The sequence below is a fragment of the Lynx canadensis genome, chromosome E3 (assembly GCF_007474595.2).
Source record: "Lynx canadensis isolate LIC74 chromosome E3, mLynCan4.pri.v2, whole genome shotgun sequence".
Classification (NCBI taxonomy): domain Eukaryota; kingdom Metazoa; phylum Chordata; class Mammalia; order Carnivora; family Felidae; genus Lynx; species Lynx canadensis.
In genome coordinates, this window is record NC_044318.1 from 4,416,939 (window position 1) to 4,444,632 (window position 27,694).

A 27,694-nucleotide genomic window follows, 5' to 3' on the forward strand; every position below is an offset into this window, starting at 1 on the left:
CTACCTGCGCTGGTGCCGTCCGATAGCCAGGGACACTGCCACCAGCTCACGGACTGTTTTGTGGGAGCAGAATGAGCCTGATTTCTTACCTGCTGGAATAGTGGGAAGTAGAATGTCTGACCTGTAGGAGATCCATTACCTGTCTCAGGAGACTCAGGGCAAACTCCAGATTGTGAAGCCTCTGTCTGTTGATGGCGTTAACTTCAGTGAACTTGGCAGCAAGAGCCGCTTCCTACGGGAGAGCAGTCAGCAAACAGGAGTCAACAGGCTGAGCAGCAGCGAGGTGGACCATGTTTGAAAAGTCTGGCATTTGGGGATAGAGGGTAGCTTCTGGTCTCTTGCTACCTGGAATTGAACTATAGTCTCAGCTGCTGGAGGAACTGGATTTAGAGCATGAAGGCGAAAGTCTGCATGACCCTGAGCAGGTCTTCCTCTCGGAGCCTGCACTTACTCATACGCGGAAGGAAGTAACCCCAGCTCTCCACGTGTACTTACTTAGGAGGAGTCCTGGGGGAGCCTCCCAGATCCCTGCAGCAGGCTGTCTTTCCAGGTATATCCACATCACTGCCCGAGAACAAGTCTACCATCTGTTCTTAACCAAACCTGTCTTACCTTACCGAGCACCCAGGAGGGCTCTCGGCCCCGTTTCCCTGTTGGGGTGCATCTCAGAGGCCTGTGTGCTGTGCCTCCCCCAGGGCCCGCCTGCACCACTCACCTCTTCCCTCACTTTGGCAGCGGGGGACTGGAGCCTGGCTCTCTTGGTGACGTGGCTACTCCTTCCATTCTCCAAGTCAAGAAGGGACCTTAGTTTCTCTGCTTCTAACTCATAGTCCTGGGTGAGAGAGAGCCATGGTGGAGGGCAGACAACCGCAATAGAGACAGAAGTGTTCTTCTGCCCCTTGTAGCGGACTGCGGAGGTCTGCACGGCTGCGTACTGTAGTAACGGCCAGGAGGTGCTGAGAACCATCTGCATGCCGGCTGTCCAGAGCTGTGTCCCTCAACAACCCAGGACACGACAGAAAGGAGGCGCGCCGTGCCCTCCCGCCCCAGACAGAGACCCCTCGGGGCCCCGAGTGTGGTGCTCTGCTCTCTCCCCACAGCACTTGAGCCGGTTCTCCTGCTGCCTCGGATCCCCTTTATTCCTTTGCTGACTCCGTAATCCATCGGCCGTGTAGGGTATTTCTAGTTTTTTTCTTTTGCTGTTGTGAATAATAGCTGCTGCTACGAAGATTTTTATTTATCCTCCATTGTTGTTTTGTTTTCCCTCTGGGATAAATTCTCCCTGTTTACTGCTTCAAGCAGTAGCAATCCCTTCTCTGGTGTTCAGCATCTGGGACACACTGTTTTCCTAAAGGGCTGTGCCCGCTCCCAGGGCTGCCCGCAGTGCCCGAGGACGACCCCCCCCCCCCCAGGTCTAGCCCTTCTCTGTCCAGCCCTCCTGACAGGACGAGGCCCTGCTGTCTTGCACTCGGCAGGAGCTTCCCGGCTCACCTTGACAGCTTGCTGGTACTGCTGGGAGGAGGTGCAGACTTTCTGGACTTCCTCTTCCCTTCTTGCTATCTCATCTAGCAGGTTCTGTAAAACAACAGGGACTTTTAAAATAAAAAATTAAGAAACAAACCAACAAAAACAACCCTTGACAGAGTAGCTGGATTCCTCAGAATCTGAAATTCAACTTCTGTAGTACAAAGTTTCATGAACGGCTTCCTTGTATACAGTTCTTGGTCACAAAAGGCAATTCTCTGACCCTGTGAAGAAGGGCCAGGAAGATCATCGTCTTTGCCAGGAAACCAGTATTTACGGAGTGCTTCGAAATGTCAGGCACTCTTCTAATATCTTCGATCCCATTTTATCTTGAAGTTGTCCTGTGAGGTAAGTGCTATCATTATCTCCAGTCTATGAGTAATGAAATTGAGGCATAGTCACCTTCAGTGACTAGCCCACAAGGACATGGCCATTAGGGTTGGAACCTGAGTTTGAATCTAGGCTGTTGGGGTCCTGTGTCCCTCAGTCCCAAGACGCTGCTGCCTTCCAGCCAACCAGGACTCTGAACTTGGGAAACAGGATTGTTTTTGTTTTGTTTTGTTTTGTTTTGTTTTGTTTTGTTTTTTACCATGAGGGCTCCTCATGTGTTGCTGTAGCCATTTGCACATTCAGCCAGCCTATGTGGACTGTCCACTCTGGGCCAGGCCCTGTGCTGGGCACTGAGGCGGGAGCGAGGCCATTCTTGTTCTCAGAGTTAGGTGCTGGCAGCCAAGCAGGGCCGAGGTCTTAAGGGACCTTGCCGACCTCCAGCAGTCCCCATGCCACTGTAGACCTGTGAACACGGAGGCAACCGCCTTACCTTCTGATTCTTCAGCTTGGTCTCCATCTGGCTGAGGGTGTCTGTCTCCTGGGGCTCATAGCTGGGGATGTGGGACAAGAACTGGAGCATGTGGTCGTAGCCGCTGCGGTAGTCGTCATACGCGGCCCTGGCGTTCTGCAGGCTCTGGGCCCTGCGGAGGAAAGCCTGTCAGGCCTCTGCCGCAGTCAGAAGATGCCTCCTGTCTCTTTTTAAAGAAGTCCTCTTTGCACATGTTTTAAAAGCAGGAGGGATCAAATATAACCTAATAAAATAACCTAAACATTGCTCGAAAAGAGAGCAGTTGAGGCACCTAGGTGGCTCAGCCGGTTGGCCGTCCCACTTTGGCTCAGGTCATGATCTCACCATTCCTGAGTTCCAGCCTTGCGTCGGGCTCTGTGCTGACAGCTCAGAGCCTGGAGCCTGCTTCAGATTCTGTGCCTCCCTCTCTCTCTCTGCCCCAACCCACTCTCATTCTGTCTCTCTCTCTCTCTCTCTCTCTCAAAAGTAACATTAAAAAAATATTTTTTTAAAAAAAGAGAAGAGCAAACCTAAGCAGCAGTAGGAAATAACGAACAGATGCCCATGAAAGAGAACAGCAACAGAGAGCAGTGAATTGATAGACCTCAGAAGAATCAGGAAGGAAAAAGAGGATGTATATACAAATAGAACGAGGAAAGGTACAACATCAGGAATGGGGGCGGGGGACATCCCCTCAAGTCCTGTGAACAGTGAAAATCAGACAGAATATTAAGGACAATTTTATGCCACTCAATTCAACTACGTGATGAGATGGACAAGTTCCTCGAAAGACACAAGCTACTGGACCTGCCTCCCGGGGCAGATGGCCCAGAAAAGTCCAATACCAATTAAAGAGGCTGAATTTGTAGTTAAAATGCGACACACAAAAGCCGCTTGCAGGCCTGCATGGCTGCTCCCCTGGTGAACTGTACCCAGCACCGAAGGAAGGCGGAGCGGGATCTGTTCTACAGGAGCTCTTCCGGAAGACACAAGAGGAGGTCACACTTAGGGACTCCTGAGACCAACAGGACATAGGACAGGAACAAGCAAGACGCGGTGTATGTGCAGTGTTGTCACTGATGTCACGGCCCCCACCCCCCGCCCGCCAGCTCCTCAAGAACATTTCTGGAAGTGTACACAAAATGGTAGCCACGCCTGCCTTGGGGTCGGGGCTGGTCGTTGTAATCACCTTGAGGTTTTTACTGTGCAGATGGATTGCTTTTTCCAAAATGAGAAAATCTAGGAGGCAACCCACTTGCGGCAGCCTCACAGCAGACGAGCTGAGCGGAGGCTGCCGCCCGGCCACGGCTGCTCACCTGAGCTCCACCTGCTGGCGGAGGTTGTCGGAGCGCTGGGCCAGCCTGTGCGCCTCGGCCTCCTGGCGCTCCAGGTCCGGGCAGTGCTCCTGGAAGCGGCTGGCCAGGGAGCTGGAGCTGCGCTTGGCTGCCTGCAGGTTCTGCTCCACGTCACCGAGCAGGGACTCCTGGGCCTGCAGCGCAGAGGCCAGGGCCTGTCGGGGCGGAGAGGCAGAAGGTGGGCGCTGCGGTCAGAGCCCCGGGGTGGGGGTCAGGGCAGCACCACCCAAGCTGCCTGAGGCCTCTGGCTTTGGGGGTGGCAAGCCTGGGTGGGGGGTGGGGAGGAGAAGCACGGGGGTTTTGCCTCTGTGTTTCTCATTAAACGTGGTGGTCATCTCTGCAACGTTCTGTTCGGTGGCCGGGAACACCAGCCGGAAAAACCAACGTGTAAAAACCCTGCAGGAAGCAGCATGTGCCCAGGACGAGAGTGGCCAGCTGCTTTCCAGCTTTAAGGCCTGGGCAGAGGCTTTCTGTCTGAGCCAGTTTCCTTGGCTCTGAGGTGAGAATCTCAGCACAGAGCGAGGATTCTGTGGACCGGTGTGTGAATAAGCAGCCTCCTAAGGGCCCACGGACCCGTGTGCCCTCAGGAGTCAGGCGGGCAGACATGTGAAGTGGCCCCGTGGCAACTGTGCAGGTAAAGTAGACGCTGCGGGTGGGGGGAGCCACGTGCTCCCAGAGCATGCGGGCCCCGCAGGCTGGATCTGCTCTCCCACAGATCCTGGAAATCTGGGCGGATTATGCAGATACCGGCACCTGATTTCCACAAGCCACGCAGGTCCCAGGAGTAGCTGGGATTTATGCCACAGCTCTCCGGCCGCAACTTCTGACTTGGCACACCGCAGCCTTTCAAAACCTGGGGACTCACTGCCCTGAGACTCGGGGCCTCCGTCCCCATCTGTTCAGAGCTGGCAGGCCGGGGGCACCTGGAGAGAAAGGCTCCCGAGGCCCCGGTCCCCAGACTCACCACCAGCTCCTGCCTCTTGCTGTCTAGGGCCCGGCCGCCCTCGGGCACCGTGTCGTCCTGGGTCAACCGGGTCTCATACTCCGCCAGTGCCTCCCAGCCCTGCCGCAGGCTCATCTCCAGGCGGTTGGCCACGTCCACCCTGATGACACGGGTCAGGAGTGAGGGGTGCCCATCTGGCTCCACGGTGCCACCCGACCTGCCCGCCACCCGCCCACCACACACTTCTCCTTGGCCAAGTCCAGCAGCTGCACCAGGCGCTCGTATTTGCGGTGGTGTCGTCGAACCGGGTCCTCAGCAGAGGTACACTTCGCTGCCCGGGAGGGCCTGCATGAAGTCCTGGCACTCAGCCGTGCTGCGTGCCTTCTCGGGCTCGATCCGCAGCAGCTCGTTGGTGATGTTCTGTGGGGACCAGAGCCCCTGGAGTTGGCCACAGCCCAGCAGCCCCCTTCCCTCCAGGGGCCTTGTGGGACAAAGGAAGCAGCTGAGGAAGCCTGAGCCCTCCCTGGGGAGCCAGCCCGTAATGAGCACCCCGGGGAATTGTGACGCAGGGCGTGTGACAACAGACCTCCTGTTCCGTGCACGTCACGGGGATGATTTTCATCCATCTTTGGGGGCGACCCCATGAGGTGGGGTGCTTTTTCTCTCCCCATTCACAGGTGACCCTGTGACCACTTAGGAAGGGATGCTGGCATGACATGGCCATGCCCTACCCCATGCCCGTCGTCCTCTGGCCTTGACTGTCTCTGAGGAAACTGAGGCCTGGGCTTGAATAGCAGGTCTGCGGTCAAGCAACCAGCACGCAGCTCCGGAACTCTGAAGCGGCGTGTGGCCCCGTGCGGCTGGGGCCAGTCACTAGTGTCATCAACACTGCCACAAGCCCACGAGCGGCAAGCTGTGTGGGGGGCAGCGTGAACCTCGCCTGCCCTTTCTCCTGGGACGGTGTCTGGGGCACCAGGGCTCCGGCACCTCCTCAGGTCATCAGCCTAGCACAGCTCCCCTCACCGCCATCACTCAGGACTTCTGGTGACATGTGGCAGGTGGTCCCCGTCGAGCACCAAGGCGCCCCCGTGGGGATGAGACCAGTCTGGCAGTACCTTCAGGTCCTTGGCCCGTTCAGCGCTGTCCTGCACAGCCCGGCCCTGCTCCAGCGGCGGCCGGAGGATCCCCGTGATAGCCTTCTCCTGCCGGTCCAGATCTCTGGCCACCTTGTCCAAGCCAGCCAACAGATGCCGCCCCTGCTGGTCGGAGGCATCTGCCCGAAGGAAATCGCAGTCAGGTTGGCAGCGGGGGGCTGGGGGGAGCAAGGCGCAGGGGACAGGGCCTAGGAGACCAAGCGGGGCCTTCTGGGCTGCCCCAGCCTCCCTCACCCCTGGCTTGCCTGTCCCCTGCCCTTCCAACTGCAGCACAGACCGCCCAGAGCCTGGGACAGTGGCCCTGGCACCCACCTCAGGGCTCTCTGCCTTCAGCACCTCATGCCGCTGCTGGAGTGCGTTCCTGCTCCTGGCCGCCTTCTGCCGCACGCTCCGGTACTGGCTGCCCAAGCTGTGGGTGCAAACATGGGCTGGGGGCCTGGGGCAGCCCACTGCCCCCTGTGCTTACAGACCCGGGACTCCAGGTTGTGGCTGGGTGTGGCCCAGAGAAGTCACGAGGCTCGTGGAAGTGGTTTGAAAAGTTAAAACCCGGCAGACATGGAAAATTTGCTATAATGCGGCTCTTTGCTTCTGGAGGCCTGGCATTGTGACTCAGCCTCTTTTCTTCATACCAGGTTTTACTATCTAAAGTCATCGTTTGTTCCTTTGTCTTCCCCACCAAGACATTACTCCTGAGGTAGCAGTACACAGTAGGTGCTCAGTAAATACGTGCCGAATGGATAGATGAAGGCATTCCTGAATCACTCATTTAACAAAGGGTTCTTGGGTACATACTTTGCATGCACCAAGTACTGAACGAGGCCCTAGCGACAGTTAAGTCCCCAGGAGCCCCTCCCCACATGAGACTGACACACAGGGTGATGATAAGGGGCAGAATGTGCAGTGGGAGAAGGTGCTGGACCCAAGAGTTGGCAACGCTTTTCCCTGGAGCCAGGGTGGAGGGGAGCAAGCTCTTCACAGAAGAGGTAACCAAGGATCTGTCTTAATTCAAGAGGCCTGAGCCAACCAGACCTCGAGCAGGTGTCTGGGCAGAGGGAACAGCATATGCAAAGGCCCAGAGGCACCTGCAGAGAAACTGCTCGCTGGCTATGCCGCCTACAGCCTGACGTTCACATGTGGCAGGTCAGCCTGGCCAAAGGGGTCTGCTCCTGTCCCACTTGAGCCCCCAAGGGGGTGCAGGTGGGGGGGTGGCAGTTGCCTCCTGAGGCTGAGTCAGGATGCCAGGGCTGTGAATGGTGCCTGAGGGGCCCAGAGGGTGGGGCCAGTCCGCGCTGGTTCCCCGCTTGGCCTTGTTACCTCTCGGCCAGAGCCAGGGCCTCGGGGTCAGTCGGGGGGATCACGAAGCAGACGGCGGGGGCGGTCAGCTTGTTGCCTGTGCTGTCCGTGAGGTCCCAGCTCTCCCCGTTGTTGCTCTGCAGGGTGTAGCTGTAGCCCCGTGAGATGAGGCCCTGGCAGGGGCAGGCCAGTCAGAAGGCATGGAGAGAGCTGCCCTGGCCAGTGACCAGGGGCCCAGTTGCCATCTTGCCCCACCGCCCGGGTCTTAGCCCATCTCTGTGGCCCTCCCCAAGACATTTCAGCATAGAGACTAGGGAGGGTGCAGCTGCACGGGGATGTGTTAAATTTGCTGTCTCAACATCTGCTTGGATTTCCCTTTGGGGAACCCCCCTTCCCACAGTCCCCGACTACTCAGGCTGGACATGTGGCTCAGGCCCGGCCAATGAGAGAATGGCACCTGCCAGCCACAGTGATTGGTTTAGGCAGGACGCCGGACTTAAAGCTGGTAGAACAGAGGAGCAGGGCAACTGGTGGGGTTCTGCGGGGGACTGGTAGAGTGACCCCAACCACAGAGATGGACACAGGTTCCTAGAAAACACTGGTGTGAGGCCCTGAATCCAGCCTTACAACTCCTAAGACCTTTCAGTGACACGAAAGGGGCAGCTCTGGGCCCAGCCCGCCCAGGGCTCCAGGGGCACCTGTTAGCAGCTCACCTGGTCGCCTCAAAGTCACAGAGCGCCTCCACAGGGATGGGCTTGAGCGGCGTCTCCCGCGGACTTGAGCGGCACCACCTGCTGCCCTCGCTTCTGCAGGCCCCGCACCACATGCTCGTACTGTCCAGAGCCTTTCTCCTGGTCCTGAATGAAGCAGGGGGAGGGCAGGGGTGAGACACGGCCTTCCCCAGGCCAGGAGGTGCAGGGAGGGGTGTGGGGAGGCCCTCGCCGGGCCCGTCCACTCACGTCCAGCTCCCGCAGCAGCAGCTCAATCTGGTACTGGTCCTTGAAGTCGGGGCTGTATTTCTGGTTCAGGTCTGAGTCCACCTTGCACAGCAGCTCCTGAGCGGCCTTCACGTCCCTGTGGAACTAGGGGGACACCAGATGGCCCTCTTACGGACACAATCCGGCTATGGCTGCAAGCTCGCGCCCAGGCAGGGCCGTCCCTGCCCCACTCTCCACAGCTCAGAGACCCCCCTCCCCCAGTCGGCTTCCGGGTGGCCTCTTGGACCAGGGCCCCTCCCACCAACCCCCATGAGGTACTAAGTTTTCATATATACATACCGTTAAGCTTTCGGTTCTTTTCTGTTCCATTCCTCTCTTTGGGCTAGGGACACCCTGACTTAAATGCTACACTTTTTAAAGTCCCGATACACAGAAGACAAGCCTTGCCACTTTGCTCTAGAAATTTCTCCTGTCCATTTTCCAGTCCATCCGCTCTGAAACCACTCCTGGTCAGCTGTCCCCTGGGATGTGACCACGAACAGGACTTAGGGATCCCTGTGAAGCTCACAGCCCAGTGGGGGTCTAGACAATGAACCAGGAGTTACAGGAATGCCACCTGAGTTCCAGAGTCCCCAGTCCTCAGAATCAGGTGACCAGCTCTTGTTAAAAATACACATTCCTAGGACACCTGGGTGGCTCAGTTGGTTAGGAGACCGACTTCACTCAGGTCATGATCTCACAGTTTGAGTTCGAGCCCCGCGTCAGGCTCTGTGCTGACAGCTCGGAGCCTGGAGCCTGCTTTGGATTCTGTGTCTCCCCCTGTCTCTACCCCTCCCCTGCTCACGCTCTGTGGCTGTCTCTCAGTAATAAAAAAAATGTTACAAAAAAAAAAAAACCACATTCCTATGGAAATCAGACAGTATCCACCAACGAGGAATGGGGCAAACACAGTGTGGTCTGCCTATACAATGGAATACAATTGAGCCATAAAAGGGAATGAAGTTGTGATTCATGCCATGACATCGATGACCCTCGAAAACATGAGGTTCGAGTGAAAGAAGCCAAAGACACCAAAGTCCACATAACATGTGAGTCTAGTTTCACAAAATGTAGACTAGGAAAATTCAGAGAGAAAGAGCAAGGGGGCTGGAGGAGGGAGAACAGAGGGGTTGTTTCATGGGTGCAGACTTCTTGTCTGGGGGGTTCTGGAAACCTTTCCAAGGTGAAGGCTGCACAACACTCTGAATGTTAAGCCACTGGACTGTGTGCTTAAAAGCGGCTAAGGTGGCAAATTTCACATTCTATATAGTTCATCAAAATGAAAACCCCACACTCATTCCTGGGCTGGTCAATCAGATTCTCCAGCCCTGTCTTCCAGGGAAGACAGACCAGGGCCCAGCAAGCTCGGGGGCACACCCACGTATGCCATCAAAGCAGGGGCACTGGGAGGCTCCCGGAGGAATCAGAGCTGAGGCCACGAGTAAGCCAGGTAGGCACTGAGTGCTCCCAGCAATGGTGCTTCAGGGCTGGCGGGGTACCTGGTGGTAGTCTTCCATGTATTTCAGGTGACTCTCCTCACAGATGAGCAGGTTCAGGTACTCCTTCCAATCTGCGTGCACAGCCTCCATGTGCGCCTGCCAAGACAAGGCGGGGGGGCGGGGGGGGGGGGGGCAGGTCACTGCTTGGCAGGGTTCTGGACCAGAGAAGGGTGGGGAAGGGGGCATCTCCCTGGATGTGGCTCCCACAGAGGCACCCAGCTTCTTCTTGGGCATGGGAGGAGAGGGGACATGGTGAGGAACCAAGCAGGGTTGCCGTGTTCGGGTACTTGGGCTGTGCACTGCACAAGGAATAAGTAGGGCCTGCATCTTCCTAAAGTGGTGCTGTTAAAAATTCTCACAAAGGCACTGTAGAAAATTGAATGGTGTCCCTCCCCTCCCCAAATTCATGTCCACCCAGAACTCAGAATGTGACTTTATTTGGAAATAGGGTCTTTGCAGGTGTAACTGATGAAGGATCTCAAGATGAAATCGTCCTACATTTAGGGTGGGCCCCAAGTTCAATGACTGGTGTCCTTATAAATAAAGGAGATGAGGGGCACCTGGGTGGCGCAGTCGGTTTAAGCGTCCGGACTTCAGCCAGGTCCGATCTCGCGCTCCGTGAGTTCGAGCCCCGCGTCAGGCTCTGGGCTGATGGCTCAGACCCTGGAGCCTGCTTCCGATTCTGTGTCTCCCTCTCTCTCTGCCCCTCCCCTGCCATGCTCTGTCTCTCTCTGTCCCAAAAATAATAAACGTTGAAAAAAAAAAATTAAAAAAAAAAAAAAGAAAAGGAGATGAGGGGCCTCCTGAGTGGCTCAGCAGTTAAGTGTCCAACCTCGCCTCAGGTCATGATATCACGGTTTGTGAGTTCAAGCCCCAAGGCGGGCTCTGTGCTGTTGGCTCGGAACCTGGAGCCTGCTTCAGATACTGTTGTCTCCCTCTCTCTCTGCCCCTTCCCCACTTGTGTTCTGTCTGTCTGTTTCTCTCTCTTCTCAAAAATAAACATAAAAAAAATTTTTTTTTTAAAAAAAGTAAAGGAAAGGAGATGAGGGGAGCCTGGGTGACTCCGTGGGTTAAGCGTCTGACGTCAGCTCTGGTCACGATCTCGTGGTCCGTGAGTTCAAGCCCTGCGTGGGGCTCTGTGTTGACAGCTCAGAGCCTGGAACCTGCTTTGATTTGTGTCCCATTCTTTCTGTCCCTCCCCCACTTACACTCTGTCTCTCAAGAATGAATAAATGTTTGGGGCGCCTGGGTGGCGCAGTCGGTTAAGCGTCCGACTTCAGCCAGGTCACGATCTCGCGGTCCGGGAGTTCGAGCCCCGCGTCGGGCTCTGGGCTGATGGCTCGGAGCCTGGAGCCTGTTTCCGATTCTGTGTCTCCCTCTCTCTCTGCCCCTCCCCCGTTCATGCTCTGTCTCTCTCTGTCCCAAAAATAAAAAAAAAAACAAAAAACAAAAAAAAAAACGTTGGAAAAAAAAAATGAATAAATGTTCAAAAAATATTTAAAAAAAAAGAAAGAAAAGGATATACAGACACACAAGGGAAACAGTTATGTGACAACAGAAGCAGAGATATGAGTGAAACAGCCCCAGGCCAAGGAACCCCAAGGACTTCCAGCAAGCACTGGAAGCAAGGAGAGACACAAGAGGAGTCTGTCCTTGAGCTTCCAGAAGGGACAAGCTGCTTGCCAACACCTTGACTTCAAACTTCTGGCCTTCAGACTGTGAGACCATAGGTTTCTGTTGTCTATTCTTTTTAAAGTTTATTTTTTTTTTTTCAGTAATCTGTACACCCAACGTGGGGCTTGAACTCATAACCCTGAGATCAAGCGTTGCACGCTCTTCTGACTGAGCCAGCCGGGAGCCCCAGTTTCTGTCATTTAAAGCCACCCAGTTTGTGGTGATTTGTTAGGGCAGCCCCAGGAAGCTAGTACAAGGCACACTGCATGGGCTTGAGAAGTCCAGGGGCCAAGGGCAGGATGTGGTAAAGGGGAAGACAATGAGACCAAACATGGTCAGACCGAGCAAGTAAAGACAGCACGACGGAGCAACAGAGACACAGGATTCAGGACCCTCATCTTGGGGGCTGCCTGAGGCCACCCTGGAGGAAGCACCCCTTCCCAGGGCACACGCACCTCAATGGAGTTCCTCCCAGGGTGCTCGGCGGCCAGCAGCTGGTCCCCCTCGCTGTGCAGCTTGTTAATTCTCTCCTCTTTGGCCTCCAGGTTGCGGTTGATGAAATTCTGCATGGGGGGCGGTGGGGGGGGGGGGTCAGCACTCAGGGCCCAGCCGGCAGCCCTGCACCCCCTCCCAGCCCCTCCCCAGATGCCCCAGGCCGCTGGGCCCACCTCATACTGGCGCCTGCGGCTGGGGTAGTCAAGGTTGCGGTCACTCCAGTCATACTGCATGCGGCCCTTGGCTTGCTGGTCCAGCCAGTACAGCTCGTTGGTGCAGCGCTGCATGTAGTCTCGCAGCGTGCTCAGGTGCTGCTGCCGTGCCTGCGACGCCGCCTGCGGCAGGGGGTGGGGGACAAGGACGGGGCTGAGCCTCCCTCTGCACCTCCCCCAGGGCCCAGCTCTGGCCCGCGAGCAGACAAGCCTGGCTCGACGCTTCCTGGCCGGACCCCCTCGGACCGGTGCTCAAACAGTTGGTGCTCAATAAATGTGAGCATTAGCAGCTTCCACTTTTGTCTTTGTCACGATCCCCGTACAGAAGGCTGGGAGGACAGTAGCAAACTGCCACCACTTTCCACGTGAGAAGGGGTGGGTGTGGGGCGGGGAGGAGAGGGAGGGGGGAGGGATGTTTGCTCAGCAAACAGGGACAGTAGCTAACATGTCCATGGGGCCCGCCCTGTGGCAGGACCGTGGTAGGGCCTTCTCCCCAGCTGAGGCCATCCTAGGAGACAAGGGCTCGAAGGAACTCCGTTTTTGTACACGTGAGGAAACCGAGGCTCCAAGAGGCTAAGTAGCTCTCTCCAAGTGTCCCCACCAACACGGGATTGGAAGCGTCTGCCCCAGAGCCCCGGCATCCTCACATCTGAGGTGTCTGAACCCTTGCAGCAAGGAAAGATTTATACATAACTTGCAAAGTTTTATTTCAATTTCTTTAATTTTTTTTTTTTTTTTTTTTTTTGAGAGAGAGAGAATGGGCACGAGCAGGGGAGGGGCAGAGAGAGGGAGACAAAAGATCCAAAGTAGGCTCCACGCTGATGGCAGAGCCTGATGTGGGGCTGTAACTCACAAACTTCAAGATCATGACCTGGACTGAAGTCAGACACTTAACCGACTGAACCACCCAGGTGCCCTCACTTGTGCGGTTTAAAAAGAACACATTCTTGGGGAGCCTGGGTGGGTCAGTCGGTTGAATGTCTGACTCTTGATTTCAGCTCAGGTCACGATCCCACAGTTCGGGTTCGAGACCCGCATCAGGCTCTGTGCTAACAGTGCAGAGGCTGCTTGGGATTCTCTCTCCTCTCTCTGCCCCTCTCCCGCTTGCCCACATGCATGCTCGCTCTCTCTCAAAATAAACATTAAAAAATAAAAAGCACATTCCTTAAGGATTTTGAAGAGGGAAACAGGAAACTTTTTCTCAAGCACATGGCATCATACTTGGTGGACACAGAAGGTGCTTAATAAAGAAACAAAGCAGCAGATTGTAGGACGGGCCATATCCATGGGCTCCATCAGGGTTTTCCATGAGCACAGAGCAAGGCGGGATGCTTCTCAGGTAGGGACTCAGGGTACCACCTCCTTCCCACTCACCCCTCTTGTTCTGTTTGAAACGTTTACTGCCCACGCCTCCTGTGTCCACAGCCCTGACTGCCCAGCCCTCCTCCCTCCCCATTCCCTGGGGGCCTCGCTCACCAGCAGTTTCTGGTACTTGGCCTGGAGGTCGCTGTTCTCCTGCGGATAGAGTCGAGGGAATGGGTTGGGGTGGGGGCTGCAGGCGTGAGCCCCTCCCTCCCCGGGGCCAGGCCCGCTCCACCACTGTGCACACCTTGCCCCCGTCCTTGGCCAGGTGGGGCCCGATGGCCTTGACCTCGTTGTGGAAGATATTGTGGTGCTCCACCTGGTGATCAACCAGCGGCAGGTCTGTCCCAAAGTTTTGGCTGCTCAGTTTGTCCTGGGAGGGTGGAGAGGACCGGCAGAGGGTGGGCGAGGGCCGGGGGACTCACAGCCTCCCCCCTCCCCCCCCAAGAACCAAGGAGGGAGCCAAGGGTCCCTGGGAGAGATGCAGGGAGACACTGTCCCCTTTACCACAGTGTCGTCTCACTGAATCTCACTGTCATCTCCGAGGCCCACACGGTTGTTTCCATTGCACACGTGGGGAAACAGAGGCCTGGCCCAGGTCAGCCCACTGAGAGAAGACCACTGGCTCCAGCAGCCACGCTTCTCCGTGGCGGAGGGCATAGGAAGGACAGCAGCCGGCCGCTCCTCCTAGCCAGCCAGGACCCCAACGACCAGAGCTGGAGAACAATTGCAGGACGGTCCCCATCTCCACCACTTCTGCTGGGTGACCCTGGGCGAGACGCTACACCTCTCCGAGCCTTGCCCTTTTCCCCGATACAGACGTCGGGAAACATCAGGAACACCACCCTCAGAGGCAGGACCGTGGTACCCATCCCATGGCGGGGTCGACCCCACACACAGCTGAAGCCTGGGCCGTACCAGCTTTTCATCCACCAGCGCCGCCCAGTTGACCTGGGGGTCTACCTCCTTCACCACCAGGTTGTATATCTGCTTGTGTTTCCCGCGGAGGTTGGTCACACGCTCCTTCAGCTGACGGATGCTGAGTGGGGAGAATGGCCATGCTAGTCAGCGGGGCCGGTTGGCAGGCCCTCCGCCCATGTCCCTTCCCCCAGCAGGGGCCTCATACCCCAGACCCCGGCCTGGGGCTTTCTGCTTAGTGGCCTGGAAGCACAGGATGACCCGGCAGCCTTGGGTTCCAGTCACTAATACCCTCCCTCATCCTTCCTTCCCCTATCAGCGTTTCCCCAGGGCCTACAGTGTGCCCAGAACCATAGAAGGTTCTGGAAGAAATGATCAGGTTCACTGCTCTCTGGAACCCTCCAGCGAGCGGGAACCACAGGGGTGGTGTGGACCGTGACAGGAACAGCACAGGGGGTCGTGGGGGCATCAAGAGACCCTTGCCCCTGCCAGGGTGGGGAGTGCAGAACAAGGTGGGAGGCACCGTGGGTGCCGACCTATCCACATCTGAGCTGAGGGGAGAGCCATGAGCACGGGAAGCTGGCTGGGGCGTCAGGCAGTGTCACAGAGTGCTCAAGAGCTTGGAGGTTAGACAGCATGGTGGTCAGGGAGCTGTGGTCACACTATGACCAGAACAGCCTGGGCCTCAGTTTCCCTGACTACAAAATGGGTTGTCATGAGGATAACACGAAGTGTTTGGCATGTGTGTGGCACCCACTTAGCCCTCAGTAAACCCTGACTTGGGCTCTGGGATGCTGAGCAAGCCTGCAGTCCTCCTGCCCTGGGTCAGGAACGCAAAGCGGAGGGGACCTACTCTTCGGCAATCATGTCTCCTTGGGGATGCTTCATGTGCTTGGCGATGGCCGCGTCCGCCTCCAGCACGTACAGTAGCTTCTCGGAATCCGACACCTTCTGCAGGGTCGTGTCCCGGTGCTCAGGCTGTCTGCCCTCCTGCAGCCGGGCCAGGTCCTGTGACAGTCAAGACAGAGAGGCAGACAGCAGATGGGGATTCAGTGGGTGTGGTGGGGGTGGGAGGATAAGGAGGAGAGAGCCAGCACGGGGCCCCCTGGTCCTGCCTCGCCTCTCCTCTGCCTCTCAACAAACAGCCCAAGTGCCCACTTTTGGGGGGCTCTGAGACATAGCTGCGAATGAAGAGGCACAGCCTTGCTCAGCCCCGTCAGGGAGACCACCAGGTAAACAGATAAACCTCACAAAGGTGACTACAAGTTCGAACATGTCAGTGTTTCCCAAGGAAACGCACCAGAGGTTGAATAGCGGGGACCTGCTTTTGTTTTTTAGTTTTATTTTTGTGAGACAGAGAAAGAGACCACACATGTGCACACGGGGGAAGGGCAGAGCAACCTACATTCAGCTCAGAGCCCCATGTGGGGCTCCATCTCATGACCGTGATATCATGACCTGAGCTGAAATCAAGAATCGGAAACTTAACTGACTGAGCCACCAGGTGCCCTGGGGACCTACTTTAAGATCCAATGGTCAGTGAGCCTCCTGGGAGGTTAGGACACCAGCTAAGAACTAAGGATGAAAGAAAAGAGTGTTCTAGGCAGAGGGAACAGCCTGTGCAAAGGCCCTGAGGCAGGAAAGGGCAAGCATGTGGCTGGAAGGCAGGCCAGAGGAGGAAGTGGGAAGGGTGCCAAGCAAAAAGGCCACTCTGTATCCTTAAAGGCAATGCCTTAGGGCTCTACAGGGTAGGAGCGGAGCCTAGGAGGGCAGTGCAGTCAGGAGTTGTGACAGGGCCAGGTGGGAGCTGAGGGTGGCTGATGCTGGGGTGGCATCTGCAGAAATGGTGAGAGTAAACAAAGGGTGGATATTTGGAAGGTACAATCAGTGTCGCTGATGAGCCCAGGGTCTCTGCTTGTTTAGGGAAGAATAACGAGCTGGCAGTCAGGACAGCAGGTGTCTAAACATAGCCTATGAATTCACTTAGTCAACATTCCTGAAGCCCAGCCACATGCTGTGTGGGGCTCCAGAGACCCCAGGCCAGCGGGGAACGCCTGCGCTGAAGACAGACCGGCAGTAACACGGGGAGCCCCCAGAGGAGCCAGTGCCCTCCCCAGCTGGGCCTCAGGGCCCCCCTTGCTGCCATGCGGATAAGGAAGAGGCGTCCAAGTGAACTGAGGAATTTCTCAGCTCTAAAAAGATGGATCCACCGACAGGCTCTGTCAGGGATGAGCCTTGGGGACTGCAAAGCAAGAGAAGCCAAAGGCCACATGGTATATGGGGCTGTGCTTGTGTGAACTGTCCTGGATCAGCTAATCCATAGAGACAGAGAGTAGATGAGCGGTTGCCAGCGGCTCAGGTGGAAACAGGAACTAACAGTAGATGAGCACAAGGGATCTTATTCGGGGGTGAAAATCTTCTAAAACCCATTTATGGAAATGGCCGCACCACTCAGTGAAGTTACTAAAAATCGCTGCATCGTAAACCTGGAACGGGAGCATTTTGACATGTAAACTCCGCCTCAGATCAGCCTGTTACAGAAGCAAAAGTGAGTGGAGGTGATGTGGTGCCTGGTCCAGAGGGCCCTCGGAGGAAGGAAGAAAAGGTGTTCAGCCCATGTGTCGCCGCCCAACTCCAGGAAGACTGAGGGGCGAGTGGGGCTAGGCGCCCGGAGGGGCTTGAGTCTGGCCAGTTAAAAAAAAAAAAAAAAAAAAAAATACAACAAAACATCACGGCTCTTGGCTTGGATGGAATTTTATCCACTCTATCATTTGCAGCAGACCTGCAGCTCTCCTGGGCACTTACAGTGTCAAAGATTAATTTTGCAAAAGGGGGAAGTAAATTAATCATTACCTCATTCGTGCAAGTGCTGTGTGGGAATGCAGGCCTGCTTGAAACATGGCAGCTGGGATGAGAAAGAGAACATCTAGCTGAGAGATGCCATGTAGGAGTTCAAGAGTTCACAGTCGGGCAAAACAGATCGATGGTGATAGAGGTCAGCCTGGTGGTTACCTCTGGGGGATGTGGATTGGGAAGTTCACAAGCCAGCTCTCCGGGACATGTTCTCTATCTTCACCTGAGCAGTAGTCACACGGTTACTTTCTATATACCTTACAGAATGGATAGCTCAAGTAAAAGGTTTTTACAAGTAAAAACAAATTATACGGACTGACGTATCTAATAAATTACACATGGCGCCTGGGTGTCTCAGTCGGTTAAGCATCTAACTCTTGATTCGGCTCAGGTCGTGATCTCACTGTTCCTGAGTTCAAGCCCCATGTTGGGCTCTGTGCTGACAAGTGCAGAGCCTGCTTGAGATTCTGTCTGTCTCTCCCTCTCTGCCCCTCCCCTGCTCATGCTCTGTCTCTGTCGAAAATAAATAAATGTTAAAAAAAAATTTTTTTATTAAAAAAAATTATACGCGTGCTGACGGTCAGATGAGTGATAAAGCAAATCTAGCAGATGGTGGAATCTGGGGAGGAGAGACATGGATGCTCTCTGTGAAACTCTTTCAACTTCCTCCACTTTTAAAAGTTTGGCATAAAAGGTCACATGTGGCCATGTTGTACGATTCTGTTTATATGAAATATACAGAAGTAAATCCATAGACACAGATTAGGGTTTCTGGGGGCTGCAGGGAAGGGGAATAGGGAGCAGCGACTGCCTTTGGGTATGGGATTCCCTTTGGGGGAACAGAAATGTCTTAGAAACAGACAGACGTGGTAGGGGTCCAAATACCACTGACTTATATCCTTTAAATGGTTAATTTTATGTTGTGTGACTCTCACTGCAATTTAAGAAAACAGGAAAATTCAAGAGAACTTTTGGGTAATTAAACAGTGATGTTTTCTTCTGAGAAATGATAGGAAGGAAGGAAAGAAGAAAGAACAAGATTAGTTCCTATGGTCATCAGAACACAGTTTCTTTTATCAGGTCTGTTCATTTGAAGTTAAAAAACAGTTCAAAATTATCCCCCAAGCACATCCTTGTTACCATGAGTCATTAAGCAAATAAAATCAGAGCACTAGACCCTCCTATTCACACATGCACGCCCGCGTGCACGCACGGGAAAAGGTCAAAAGATACACCAAAATGTTAATAGCTGATCAATTTCTCTGGTGGTGGAATTATACATGATTTTAATTTGCTTTGTTATACTTGTTTGTTGGTTCTGAAATATTTGTAACAAGCCCATATTCCTTTTATTGGGACAAAATTAGGACACACCCAAAAAGCTGTTTTCATGTAGGAAATAAAATAGCACGACACCATATGAAGAGAGGAGTAAAGATTCCTGGGTGGCTCATTGGTTAAGTGTCTGACTTCGGCTCAGGTCACAATCTCAGGGTCCTGAGTTCAAGCCTCATATCGGGCTCTGGTGCTGACAGTGCGGAGCCTGCTTGGGATTCTCTCTCTCCCCTCTCCCCCTCTGTCCCTCCCCTGCTCTGTCAAAATAAATAGATAAGCTTAAAAAAAAAAAGATTAAGGGGCATCTGGGTGGCTCAAACTATTAAGTGTCCGAAGAGTTCTAGCTGTGGCTCCCTCTCTCTGCCCCAACCCTAATGCTGTCTCTCTCTCTCTCCCTCTCTCTCTCTCTCAAAAATAAAATAAAAGGGGAAAAAATTAAAAAAAAAAAACACACACACACAAAAAAACGACAGAGGAGCTGGGACAGAGCTGCGGCCTGAACAAAAAGCTAGCAGCGGGGGAGGGAGGCACTATGGCAGGTAAAGGCGGTGGACAGGCAGGTGAGCACAGGAGAGGAGCCAGGGGAGGCCCCTGGCGGGGAGCAGAAAGCTCCACTTGCCTTTCCTGCCTTCTGTCCCCACACCTCCATCTCTCACTCCCAGCTGCACCATCCCTAGCCCACCCCGTCCCTCAGGTGTCTGGGCTGCCTGTGGATCAGCCCTTGGGTGGGTGGACACCTGCATGGTCACAGGGGGGGACAGCTCCCTCATGACCTGTCCACCTTCCATCCCCAACTCCTCTGGAACCGCCTCTCGGTCACGCTCCTGGGTAGGGATGCAGATGAAATACAGACCGTCCAGTTAAGTTCAAATTTCAGATAAATGAGGGATAACTTTGTATTATAAGTATATCCCATAGTGTTCTCAAAGTCAAATTTAACTGGATGTTCAGTATTTTTGTTTTCTAAATCTGGCAACCAGACCTCTGGGATGCTTCTGGGGCTAGCTCTGTCACTGACTAGTCACCCTCGCCCTCTCTGAACCTGTTTCTCCAGCTACAAAATGGGTATAAGCTCTACCACACTGGGCTGGTGGGGGGCTCAAAGAGAAGATGATTGGGGGCGCCTGGGTGGCTAAGTCAGCTGAGCGTCCAACTCTTGATTTCGGTTCAGTTCATGATCCCAGGGTTTTGGGGATCAAACCCCACATCGGGCTCTGTGTTGACAGCATGGAACCTGCTTGGGATTCCCTCTCTCTCCCTCTCAAAATAAATAAACTTCAAAAAGAGAGAGAGAGAGAAGATGATCATCTTGGCAGCTCACAGGTGTGGGGGCAGCTCCAATGTCCCACACAGTACCGACTCCTCAGAAGAGTATGGCTCAGAGCAGTTGTTAGCCCATGTCACAGACGAGGAAACTGAGACACAGACAGGGAACATGATTTTCCCAGCTTTCTCTCCTCTGCAAGAGGAGGATCGCATGCAACTAAGGAGTGGCAGGTGTAGTACAAGAAGAATAAGGATATGATGATAATATTGAACCCTGAAGTACACCTGTTTAATCTCATCGAATCTTTACAGCAGCCCGGAGGTGGGGATGATCCCTCTTACCCTCTCAGAGGGAATCACATGCACAGAGAGGTAACGTGACTTGCCCGAGGTCACACAGTAAGTGGCAAAGCTGGGATCCCAAGCAGGGCCTGGCTCCTGAGACCACGATTCTCCTCCAGATAGGGTTTGTAAACTGCAGGAACTTGACCCCCAGGGTGGGGGGCACTGATGTGTGCCCATTATCAACAGCAATAATGACGTTTCTCCATCTCAGCACTATTGACATTTGGGGCTTGATCACTCTGTGTGGGGGGCCATCCTGTGCCCTGTAGGGTGTTTATCGGCATCCCTGGCCCCCACCCACTAGATGCCCAACCACCACACTCCCCCAGTTGTGACGGCTAAAAGTGTCTCCAGATGTGTCCACGTGTTCTCCAGGGGCGGGGGACAGAATCCACCCCACCCCCACCCCCTGGTGAGAACCACTGGATCAGCAGAGACTGGCGGCACAGGGGGGCACAGGGGGGCACAGGGGGGGCACAGGGGGCACAGGGGGGCACAGGGGGGCACAGGGGGGCACAGGGGGGCACAGGGGGACACAGGGGGGCACAGGGGGGGCACAGGGGGGCACAGGGGGCACAGGGGGGCACAGGGGGGCACAGGGGGCACAGGGGGCACAGAGGGGCACAGGGGGCACAGAGGGGCACAGGGGGCACAGAGGGGCACAGGGGGGCACAGGGGGGCACAGGGGGACACAGGGGGGCACAGGGGGGCACAGGGGGGCACAGGGGGGCACAGGGGGCACAGGGGGACACAGGGGGGCACAGGGGGGCACAGGGGGGCACAGGGGGCACAGGGGGGCACAGGGGGGCACAGGGGGGCACGGGGGACACGGGGGGCACAGGGGGGCACAGGGGGGCACAGGGGGGCACAGGGGGGCACAGGGGGGCACAGGGGGGCACAGGGGGACACAGGGGGGCACAGGGGGGCACAGGGGGGCACAGGGGGGCACAGGGGGACACAGGGGGGCACAGGGGGGCACTCACACTCTGCATCTTGGCCTCTGTGTCCACGATGTTCTTCTCCACCTGGTCGGCATTCTTCTGCAACTGCTCGATCAGATCGGACAGCTCCTTGTTAGAGATGCTGTGGGCACAAGACAGGAGGTGGGCCAGGGTCCCCGCCAGCCTCAGAGGGAGCCCCCCCCCACCCCCGCCCTGGGGTGACATCACTAAAGCCACAGAAATGAGGCAGCATGGGGCAAGGGCTTCTATTTTTCCATGTTGGCAGAACACCCTCACTGTGTTCTTTTTTCCCCCTTTTACTGAGATAGAATTCACATACCATAAAATTCAACCTTTCAAAACCTCTAATTCAGTGGGTTTTAGCGTACTCACAAGGTTACACAGCTATCATCGCTATCTAGTTCCAGAACATTTTTGTCACCCCAAAAGAAACCTCATTAGCAGCCACTCCGCATTGCCTCTCCCCCCAGCCCCCACTACTCTACTTTCTATCCCTATAGATTTGCCTCTTCTAGACACCTCACACAAATGCGATCGTATAATGTATCTGGCTTCTTTTACTTAGCATGGTATTTCTGAGGTTCATTCAGATTATAGCACATGACATTCCTTTCTATGGCTGAATAAGGTTCCACTGCATGAATCGATCACATTTTGTTTATCTAGTCCTCAGTTGATGGACATTTGAGTTGTTTCCACCTTTTGGCCATTAGGAACCATGCTGCTGTAAACACTCGGACCCAAGTTTTCACGCAAGCTATTGAGGATTAAATACCTGGCACTTTCAATCTATGCACTTGGAATAAACTCTACGGAAACACAGTGACATTACTTTCTACCCGGACACTTGGTCGCCTGCACACATCAAAGCCTAACCCTGCCCTCTCTTGCTGAAAAGCGGGCCTTGGCGTGTGTCATGGTCAAGTCAGAGCTGGGTTAGCACCAAACCGAGACTTGAAATCAGAAGTTTTCTGATTCCACGTAGCTTTCCGGGTGGGGTGTTAGAACGGGAGGGAGGTTGTGCAGGCAAAGAGCTGGGCACCTATTCGGTCCCAAAGGTTTGTGGTTATAGTTGTTAAGGAGCGTTACTGATGTGTGCGCAGCCCCGCCTCTATTGTTGTTTTCTTTCAACAAAGGAAGAAACAAAAAACAGAGAGGGAATGCAACTTGGCCAATGTCACCCAGCCAGTCAGTAACGGTCAAGATTAGCACTTAATTCCCCAATCTCCATCGAAAACCCTTTTGTAATGACTCCACAGAGGAGCTCAGGCAGCCCAGAACCCAGAAGTTTCATTCCACCTGCACACATTAAGCGCCTACTGTATGCCAGGCCCAGCACTGCACACAGACAAAGCCTCACCCTCTGAGAGGTCACCCCGCTAGATGGGGAGGAAATCACCATTTACAAAAATAGTCACAAGATTGAGATAGAGGGCTAGGGATGCTCAGAGGAGCCTCCTGGCTGGTGGGATGGGGATGGGACTGGTCACTGAAGGCTTCCTGACAGAGGTATGGGGGCTAGGTTCTGAAGAATGAGGAAGAGTTTGGGGTCTAGGCATGTCCCTCGAGGTGGGCCAGCCCAGGGCAGGTCAGGCCACCCCCCTCTTCAGAGTGGAATTTCCAGATCAAGGCCTGGGACCCACCTACTGTGGCATGAAACGTTCAGATTCTCAAGCCCTAACCCAGACCCTCTGAATCTGCATCTCCAGAGCTGGGCCCAGGAAGGTGTATTATTATTGCTTTTGCTTATACAGGTTCTCCAGGGGACACTGACACCCCCAGATTTCAGGGTCCACCACTGCAGGTATTACTGGTATGGGTGGGGGGAGAGCCGAGGAGGGGGTCAGAGACTGGCACAGCAAACAGAACCTGTGAGCCTGTCCATCCATGCCTCAAACCCTGCCTGAGAGCCTGCTCTGTGCCAGGCCTGGACACACAGAACCAGGGGAAAGAAACAAGACCCAGGCTGCACCCTCTGCTAAGTCAATCAAGGAGGCAGCCTTTCCTAAAGTAGGGTCCCAGAAACTCCAGTCCTGTAAATCACTCCTAGAACAAAGGCTTTGTCAGTCAAGGCAGTTAGGAAAACCTGGCCCCTCTAGAAGTCCATGAGCCAGTAAAGGCTCTGAGCAGTCCTGCAGCACAGAAAGGTGGTATTCAGCGGAGAAGGCAAGGAAGGCTGAGAAGAAAGGAGTATGTGTAGAGGATCCCAGTAAGGAAGGGCTACCAGGTCATGGGCTGAGCCCAGAACCCCCACGGCCTGGCTTGTCAGACCACGTGGGGAACATGAGCATTTCCAGGCCCCTCCCCACATAGAACCACTGATCCTCAGCCTGGCCTGGTGCACTCAGATGGAGTGAATCTGAACCCAAAGATTTAACCCATGACTGCTCGAGCCAGCATGGGGAAGGTGCAATGTGGAGTAGGTGGGAGCCTTTGGCCTGGCCCAGCCCCACCTCAGGACATGCGGCCAGCTCCCAAACCAGGCCTTTCATTGACTGGGCAGTGTGAGGAAAGCGCCTCCTGGACCCTGCCTTGGGCCCTGCCTGGACCCAGCCAAAGCCCAGCACCACAAGGGGACAAAGGAGGGGGTCAAACAGCCAGTCCCGGGAACCTCGTGTTCCTGGCAGAGAAGAAAGGAGGGTTCAGTGGGAGCTTCTGGCCAGACAGACATTAGTTCCAAGTCCAGATAGGGCATTTTCTGCTTGGACCATCTCAGGCAAGCACCTTTCCCTCGAGGTGCCTCAGTTTACCCATCTGTTAACAGGAGATGACCACCAAGGCATCACAGTAATTTGACGATGCACATGCTTCACCAGACATCAGGCATGTTCACAGGCACCGCCTCGACAACACCCTCACCCCAAGCCCCTGGGAAGGTTTGTGTGTCACTTTATGGATAGGTTATAGGAAACCAAGGTTCAGAGATGTCAAGGTGCTTGCCCAGCGTTACACAGCTTGTGAATGAGGCTCCCGGACTCTCTTCTCAGGCAGTCTTGCTCCACAGGCCACTTCGTCAAACACTGGGCTCACAGTTCCTCACAGGGGCACTGGGAAAAAAGTCACAAGCCAACCTCCAGCAACAACTGCTGTCCCCAAAATACTACGAGCTCAGATTTACTTTCCACACGCCAGGCTCTCCACTCATTTCTTACTTAATTTTCATGACAACTCTGGGAGGTAGGTGTTGGCCCAGTGGGTAATCATCTTATTATCCCCACTTTGCAGATGTGGAATCTGAGGACCAACGAGTTTCAGTAACTTTCCTAAAGTCACACAGTAATTAAGTGTTAGAGCCAGAATTCCAACCCAGGCAGGCCCCCAAGTCGATGCCTTTAATGACCCCATGTGACAATCCTACAGGACTGCCAGCACATCCTAGGCATGTAACAGATGAACTTACAATGCCAAGTGCCCTAGGCCACAATGGGATATCACTTCTCACCCACTAAAAAGGCAATAATCAAAAAGACCATAACAATTTGGTGACAAGGATACAGAGAAATCAGAACCCTTGCTCACAGCTGGTGGGAACTGTAAAATGGTGGGGCTGCTTTGGAAATTCTGGAAGTTGCTCCCTCAAAAAGTTAAACCTATGGGCGCCTGGGTGGCTCAGTCAGTTGAGCATCCGACTTTGGATGAGATCATGATCTCACGGTTTGTGAGTTCGATCCCCGTGTCAGGCTCTGTGCTGACTGCTTGGAGCCCGGAGCCTACTTCCGATTCTCTGTCTCCCTCTCTTTATCTTCCCCTCCCCCGCTCATGCTCTGTCTCTCAAAAAATAAATAATCGTTAAAAAAAATTTAAAAAACAAAAACGAAAACAAAAGTTAAACATAAAGTTGCCACATGACCCAGCAATTCCATTCCTAAGTATCTACCCAAAAGAAATTAAAACATAGGTCCACATGAAAAGTTGAATCAAACACAAATGTTCATAATAGCACTATTTACAAGAGCCCCCAAATGGAAACAACACAAATGTTCATCAACCGATGAATGGATACACAAAATGTGGAAGATTCATACAATGGAATAGTACTCAGCATAAAAAGGAGGCACAAACTGACACCTGCTAGAGCGTGGATGAACTGCAAAACCATCACACTGATAGGAGATAGACACAAAATGTCACATACAGTATGACTCCATCTATATGAAGTATCTAGAATAGGCCAATCCATAGAAGCAGAAAGCATATTAGTGGCTGCCCAGGCTGAGTGGGGGCGAGGGGGTGGGCAGGAGGGCCGTCAAATAAGCTCTGAAGGGTTATGGGGTATCTTTTTGGGGTGATGAAAATATTCTAAAGCTGGTTGTGGTGATAGCTGTGTAATTAAAAACCACTTAATTGTACACCTTAAACGAGTAAATGGTACAGTATGTGGGTTATCTCTCAATAAAGCTGATACCAGGGCACTGGGTGGCTTAGCTGGTTAAGGGTCCAACTTTGGCTCGGGTCATGATCACACGGCTCATGAGTTTGAGCCCCGCATCGGGCTCTCTGCTGTCAGCACAGAGCCCGCTTTGGATCCTCTGTCCCCTTTTCTCTCTGTCCCTCCCTTCTTCTCTCTCTGCCCCTCCCCCACTCTTGCATGCTCTCAAAAATAAACATTGAAAAATAAATAAGTAAATAAATAAATAAATAAAGCTGAAAACAAAAATATTGTCAAGTGCCATTTTTAAGTGATAGGGACGTGTTTCTTCTTCTGCCAACCTCTGAGCCTTCCTGCCTTTTATCCTGTTTTCCATGAAAGCTACACCAGTTCCAGCCTATGCTCAGCTGTCTGGAAGATGCTAGTTACCACGCAGAGTCCACCACTTGCCCATCGGTGCTAAGCAAGTCACATATAGATTAGTTTCTTTAATCCTACCAGAGCCTGCAGTAGCAATGTTCTCCAACTTTACAGATGGGGAAACTGAGGCACAAAGTGATTCAATAACTTGGCCACAGTCTGATTGCCAGAAAACAAGGAGAGCTGGGGTTCTAATCCAGGCCTCTGGAACACAGTCCTAGCACTTTTGCCTTGTGGGTTTGGATCCTGAATGAGAAGCCCCATAAGATCCTGCATTTTGGCCAGGAGAGCCCAGGGCGGTGTTCTTCTGAGAGCTCAAAGCCTCCTGCCAGGAGTTCAGGAATGTGGGCAGGTCAGGAACGTGCAGGGAGGGGGCACAGATCCCCAAAGGGCTGGGAACTGGCCTGGCAGGTCCAGCTTTTCATCTCACTAATAAGCCCCACCGGGGCAGCCAGATGGGGCATCAGCCTGACTGATGGGGACCAAGATACAGCCCTTCCCCACCACCCCCGTCCAGTCCTGTTGCACCCACAGAGATGACAATCACCGGCTGAGCCAGGAAAGCTGAGGTGCCCCCACCCCGGAAAAGGGAGGCAGGTCTGAGCGACAGGCTTAGAGAGGGACACACCCAGCCTCCTTCTACTTACTCAGAAGTTTAACACGGACACAGGTTCTCAGGGCAGTGGCCTTTGGCACTAGAAGGTGTCTGGGAAGCCATCCAGCCCCACCTGCTCATTACACAGATGAGCAAACCATGGCCCTCGGAAGCAAAGGCCCCTACCCAAACTCATAGAGGAGGTGGCCGGTATCTGGAGCCAGATAGGGTTCAAATCCTGACGATGCCAACCATTGGTATAACCTTGGAGAAACTGCTTGATGTTCTCGAACCTCTGTTTCACCATCTGTAAAATGGGAATAGCCCATCCTCCCTAGCTGAGTGAGGTGGGTGGGGGAGGGTCAGGAACATTTCTAGAAACACCTGAATCGAGTTTCAAAGACCATTGTGGGGTTCATGGACCGAGCTAGAGGTTCAGGGCAGCCTCTGGAGTCCCCAAAGCAGATCAGAGATCATTTAGGTGCACGAGTGGGGTGTCCCTGGCTTCACCAGTGCCTAATCAGTATCTGGTGCCTAGGAGACGTTTAAACAGTACTTGTTCAGTGAAGGAACTCAAATTATCCAGCACATCGTAGGGGCCTCATGAATGGTGAGGATGACCATTCATTCACACAACACGTGTTCATTGCACTTGTACTCCCCACGGTGGAGGTGCCATTCACAATGCACCTGAGCCCTCACACTGCTTCCCGAGCTGTGCACACAGACTCCTGCTGCCAGTGGCACTTGGTTCTGTAAAACAGGTTCCTTCTGAAAAATCAGTAAGTTCACAGTGGAAAGGACAGAAGCCATGTCGACAGGGTAGAACTCCCGACACTGGGTACCAAGGAGGACACAAGATTGCTTCCAAGGAACCCTTTCCAATATATGACCTCCACCTCATGGCTGAGAGCCGGCAGACAAGCCCAGACTGCGAGACGGTCTACAAAACACCTGACCAGCCCTCTTCAAAAGCATCAAGGTAACGAAAGACAAGACTGAGGAAGTGTTAGCCTGGAGGAGTCAAGGAGATGTGATTTTGCTAAATGCAATGTGAGGTCCTGGAACAGAAAAAGGACATTAGGGGAAAACTGGGGAGTCAGAAATGAGTCTATAGTTTAGCTTTTTTTGTTTGTTTGTTTGTTTATTCATTTTTAAGAGAGACAGAGACAGTGTAGTGTGAGCAGGGGAGGGGCAGAGAGAGAAGGAGAGAGAGAATCCCAAGCAGGCTCTGCACCATCAGCACAGAGCCTGACATGGGGCCCAAACCCATGGGCCTGACCCGACTGAGCCACCCAGGCACCC

The 27,694-nt window shown here is 54.0% G+C and overlaps 1 protein-coding gene across 1 annotated transcript in view; it reads right to left on the minus strand.

Moving 5' to 3' along the window:
• PPL (periplakin) overlaps positions 1–27,694 on the minus strand; it is a 46,299-nt gene that overhangs the window by 3,985 nt on the left and 14,620 nt on the right. Inside the window, 23 exon segments of the mRNA XM_030300730.2 lie at positions 140–232; positions 716–832; positions 1,492–1,575; positions 2,345–2,495; positions 3,679–3,872; positions 4,682–4,820; positions 4,904–4,952; positions 4,955–4,990; positions 4,993–5,080; positions 5,776–5,933; positions 6,123–6,223; positions 7,129–7,285; positions 7,825–7,883; positions 7,885–7,964; positions 8,067–8,189; positions 9,584–9,679; positions 11,713–11,820; positions 11,926–12,087; positions 13,441–13,479; positions 13,574–13,699; positions 14,245–14,365; positions 15,098–15,252; positions 21,027–21,126. Of these exon segments, the coding sequence (XP_030156590.1) occupies positions 140–232; positions 716–832; positions 1,492–1,575; positions 2,345–2,495; positions 3,679–3,872; positions 4,682–4,820; positions 4,904–4,952; positions 4,955–4,990; positions 4,993–5,080; positions 5,776–5,933; positions 6,123–6,223; positions 7,129–7,285; positions 7,825–7,883; positions 7,885–7,964; positions 8,067–8,189; positions 9,584–9,679; positions 11,713–11,820; positions 11,926–12,087; positions 13,441–13,479; positions 13,574–13,699; positions 14,245–14,365; positions 15,098–15,252; positions 21,027–21,126 (2,536 nt within the window).